The 4725-nt window shown below is 52.8% G+C and overlaps 1 protein-coding gene across 1 annotated transcript; it reads right to left on the bottom strand.

Annotated features, from left to right (window-relative positions):
* Nucleotides 1-5: 5 nt before the first annotated feature.
* Nucleotides 6-1457, bottom strand: LOC113962245 (placenta-specific gene 8 protein-like; the record flags this gene model as incomplete). Its single annotated transcript, XM_027673028.1, has 3 exons — nt 1323-1457; nt 959-1083; nt 6-35 (listed from the first exon to the last, which is right to left on the bottom strand). Coding segments are annotated over exons 1-3 (261 nt in total), but the record flags the coding sequence as incomplete, so codon positions are not given.
* Nucleotides 1458-4725: the final 3268 nt, after the last annotated feature.

Below are 4725 nucleotides of genomic sequence, written 5' to 3'. Positions count from 1 at the left end.
CACAAGGTGATACAGAAGTCAGAGCAAATGGACCCCTGTTAGGAAGAAATTAGTTAGGCACAGAGGCTTCCCAAAAGCCATGTTCCACCCAAGAAAATGTTAATCCCATTCCAGGTCGCGAGCCCTTTGTTTCTTGGCTGGCTGCAACATCCTGGGTAGCAGACACTGAAGCCCAGGGCTGGTGAACCCCTGGCACTATGGAAAGGAAGAAGAGAGTCCTTTGTGCAGGTTGCAGATAGCTACTTACCCTTTGGCTTCTGAGGTTCAGACTGGGGAGAAAAACGCACACAGAAAGAGACAATTTGGGCAATGTGAACTTGGGCCCCTGTGATTTGCACTTGGGATGGCACCAGTCCACCCCCTGCAGGATGTAAACCCTTCACATATCTACTGTCCACCTTTCTCCCAAATCTGATTACAGATCCTTACCTGTATAACCAACTTCATCTATTCTTTAATCTGCCCACCATTATCTCAAATCTCGCCCATCTTTCAAAGATCAAAGGAGGAAGCAGCAGCCCAGGCTCTGCAAGCCACTGTGGTCAGCAGCAGCTGAAGGCAGGACACGTGCCTCCAGTGAAGGGTTCTGGGAAGAGCTGTGTCCAGTTTATGTGTGTTGTTGGATACCAGCCCAGGGATCAGCTCAACTGAGGATGTCCCAACCCCTGTTCCATGCTCTGGCATCATGCAGGATATGAAAGGGAAAACAAGGGTGAGGGGAAAGCTGCCCTGTGCTCATCCCCCATAGAATCATCAAATCAACCAGGTTGGAAAAGACCTCCAAGATCATCAAGTCCAACCCTTGATCCAACATCGCCGTGGTTACTAGACCATGGCACGAAGTGCCACATCCAGTCTCATCTTAAAAACCTCCAGGGACAGTGAATCCATCACCTCCCTGGGGGGCACCTCGCCTTTCAGCCTCGCAGCAGGGTGAGGGGGCAGGTTACCCACTGACCGGGATGTTGTATCTGGTGCGGTAGAGGGTCCTCATGGCCACACTGGGCCCGCACAGGCAGCATTCATTCATGTCCCCGGCCACCTGGCACCCCAGGCAGGGGAAGCAGAAGTATCCGCAGAGACCTGTGGGACAGTGAGACGTGGGCTTAGCTTAGGGGTTCAAAGACTGAGGAAAGGGGGAAAGGCCAGCCAGGAATGTGGCCGTGGGAGCTGTGGCTCTTGACCTCAGGCAAGAGCTTCTCTGCTGCTGGTACCCACAAAAGTGGGGTTTGCAGAAGGGGTAATGCTGCAGAAGGAGCAGGGAGAACGCCAGAAACACATCATGAGCCAACAGCAGGACTGAGGAGTATATATGTACTCACACACGCCGCAGTCGGAGCAGCAGTCCATCAGCCCAGTCTGCCACTGGCCTGGCACTTGGGCACTTGAAAACTGGGGCTGGACCACAACCACATTTTGAGAGTCCATTGCACAGCGTTAGGTCCCTCCAGGCAGTTTGTGGTCTGGAAAGAAAAGGCATGAGAGAAAGATGCTGCAGGTGTTTCTGAAGAGAGTGTCTTGCTCAGGCTGCTGCATTCAAAGAGAGGGCAACACAGGTCTCAGGGGGATTTCCACTGCCAGGGTACTGCCACCCCCACCACAAAGTGGGGGGCACAGCACTGCCAGGAGCTGCCGCCACCCTCTGAAGCAAAGCCCTGCCCAAAACCAGCCTCCCGCCAAAGGCAGCAGCACCTCGTCCCCTGCCTGTGCAAGTAAATTGCTTCTGTGAGGGCAGAAGTCCTTTTGCTTCAGAACTGCAGTGCTTCAACCTTCAATCCTGTCTTCTCATCTCCAGTTCATCTTCCATTATTATCTGCTTAAAATGTTTGGGGTTGGATATTTTGTTGTTGTTATGATCACAGTCTCCCAAAGCTTAGTTCTAGCTTCCCCGGGCTCTCAGGAGTTGTTCCATCATCATCTCAGTCTATTTGCCTCCCCCTCTCCCTTCTTTCTTCACCTGCTTTCTTAGCGGGCTTCAAGGCAGTGGGTTTTCCTTGTCTCTTTCCATCGTTCTAAGCCCAGTCACCAGTTCCTATCCCTCCTCCACTTGATTGATTGTGCCAATTTGTCATCCTCCTCTTCCTCAGACCCCTGGGGTCCCCACAGGCCCTGGAGTTCCTCTCCATTCCATCCTTCCCCAGCAAAGGGTTGCATCCTCTGAGAGCAGCAGAGCTCCTGGTCTCCAGCACCATCCCCAAGCTCACCTGACCCATGTAACAACTCCACTTCCACCTTCCCTCCCTGCTACCCCTGCAAGGGCGGAGCAGCACCACCTTCTGCCATTCTCACTTTGACTTTGGAGCTTTAATTTGAAAAAACATATAGAGGATACTCCCACAGGAAGTCCCATGCAGACACACCCCCTGCCCTATGCCCAAGCTCAGCTCCACTCTGCTAAGCAGCACGGGGCTGGGGTGCATAGGCTCCCATATCTTACAGCTCCGAGAGCTTTCTCCCACTCCCAGCACACACCATACATCCTCACCAAAGAAACTATCAGGGAGAAAACAGCCTGAGCTTTGGACCCTGTAACTGCGAGCTGCCGCTTCTTGCCTGGGAAGAGTCCCAAGGCAGCACCTCAGGGAGGTCCTGTCCAGCGGCCGCATCCTCGCACAGCAGGCAGGCATTTCTGCGATGGTCACTGCGGGTGTTTAACAAAGCATCTCCAGGCAGCTCAGGTCCTGCTTGCCCCTGCTCGCCTTTGGCACGTTTGTCCTGCTTGCACAGGCAGCACTCCCTCTCTGGGTGATGGGTGGGGGTGCCCACCAAGCAGCACTCCCTGCCCTACCCCTGTGTGACAAGGGAGTGCCTGAGCCTCAGGATGCTGGGAGGAGCAGAAAGAAAAACAGCAGAAGCATTTAAGTTTTGAAGAAAAGGATGACGGCATTAAATTCTGTCAAATTCTGTAAATTCTGTTAAAACGCTATAAGGGGAAATGGGATTGTTTTCATATCAGAGTTGCACATTTACACAGAAGTTAAGTATTAAACACCAGAAATATGGTGGAACAAACATTTTACTGTGCCCAGCACTCAGATGATGCCATTGAGTACATGGTACCCACATCAGAGAGACATAGGCTGTGGCATTGCATTTTTACTGACTATTGCCACTAGGTGGCAAAGGGGTTGATGGCTCTGCCAGCAGCTCCTGTGGCTCCCCACCATTTATAGACTGTCCCAGACACATCCCTGCTGTCAGATACAGCCTGATGCTGGAGGGTGAACACTTGTTCCTGGCAGTTAAAGGAAGAGGAAAAAAATTATTGAATTATGCTATAAGAGGGAAGAAAGCTGGAAAAAAGTCTCCACGTGGTTTGCCTCTGACTTTTTGCAGCTTTCTGCAGGCAGTGGAAGTGTGGCTGGGCTGTTCCTACCTGAGACACTGGCACCTGCTCCTATTTGGTGATGAGTGGCCTGGAAAGGGCAAAGCGACAGCTGGTGGGAGCGTCTCAGTGACTATCCCACCAGGGGTTAAAGATCAGGCTGTTTCCTGCTACTGAACAAGGCTGTCGAGCTGTAAAAATGCTGTTGTGCCCTCTCTGGGGCAAGTCACCCCACTGCTTGCAAGGAGTGACCTTTGGAGCAAGCTCAGGCAACCCCAGCAACCGTGGGTGCAGCAGGGGCCACTGCACCCACCATCCCTCACCAGACACCTCCTGGCCCTGCCCTGGCCAGCTGGCCCTGCTTGTTCTTGCACGAGATCCCAGGTAATTCCCACCACTTCTGCAGGCAATGTAACACCTCCTGGCACACCAAAACAGCAACCCCTTCGAGGAACATTGACACATGACAATTTAAGGATCAGGAACCAGGAGGGGCAAAGGAGGAGACAGATCACGGACAGTGTGCAGTGGGGTCATCAGGGAGGGACAGCACAGGGGTCCCACACAGGGACAGGGATGTCCAGCAGCAGGCATGACCACAGGGAGAAACGTGCACAGGAGCAGCAGAAGGAGAAATTTTAGGGGCAGGACCCCATGAGCCTCCCCTGCTGCTCCTGCACCACCAGATAACATGATCAATAGTAGCACCTCATAAAAACGCAGCCAAGTGGTGCTCACACACACACTGTGCCCTTTGCAGGCAGGGCTGACCACGAGCTTCCCCTTCCCCTCCCCAAGTACGAGCACACCACATCCCTGCACAGATGGAAGCTGCAGAGCAGAGCGGGCAGCAGCCTGGAGAAGCCTCTGGCACACAATCACCTCCCAAGAGATGGCCCAGGCCAAGCACACCCAACGTTATCATCCACGATGCCCCCAGTTCTACAGCCCCATGGCATCGCCAGCTGTGTTGCAACAAGTGACAAGAAAAAAAGGATTCTGAGGAGCATGCAGCCACATTGCACCCATAACCAAGGTCACAAACCAGCATTTATAGGCCCATGTATATACACACAAATGAACAATACAGTGCAAAAAGCTGCTGTCCTCTGCCCCTGCTGCCCACTTCTGTCGAGATGCCCATCAGCAGCATCCAGCATGTCACGGTCTAGCTCTAAAGTAGTTTTCCAGGTAGAAAACCTCACCTTTGTCTCTACCCCTTCCCCAGCACCACCGCTTCAGCCACAAGCAATTTCCATAGCTCTGTACCACAACCGAAGCAAAGCCATGCCATACATACTTTCCAAGTTGTCCTTGTCCCAGAAGCACCTATATCCTTTTCCTGGTTGTCATCCCTTATATACTCTCTGGCAAACGACCTCTGCTCTCTGACTCACAGA

The sequence above is a fragment of the Neopelma chrysocephalum genome, unplaced genomic scaffold (assembly GCF_003984885.1).
Source record: "Neopelma chrysocephalum unplaced genomic scaffold, ASM398488v2 Primary Assembly neopelma1_130940, whole genome shotgun sequence".
NCBI classification, from domain to species: domain Eukaryota; kingdom Metazoa; phylum Chordata; class Aves; order Passeriformes; family Pipridae; genus Neopelma; species Neopelma chrysocephalum.
Note: the sequence above shows the minus strand (reverse complement) of the source record. Positions and strands in the feature narration are given on the sequence as shown.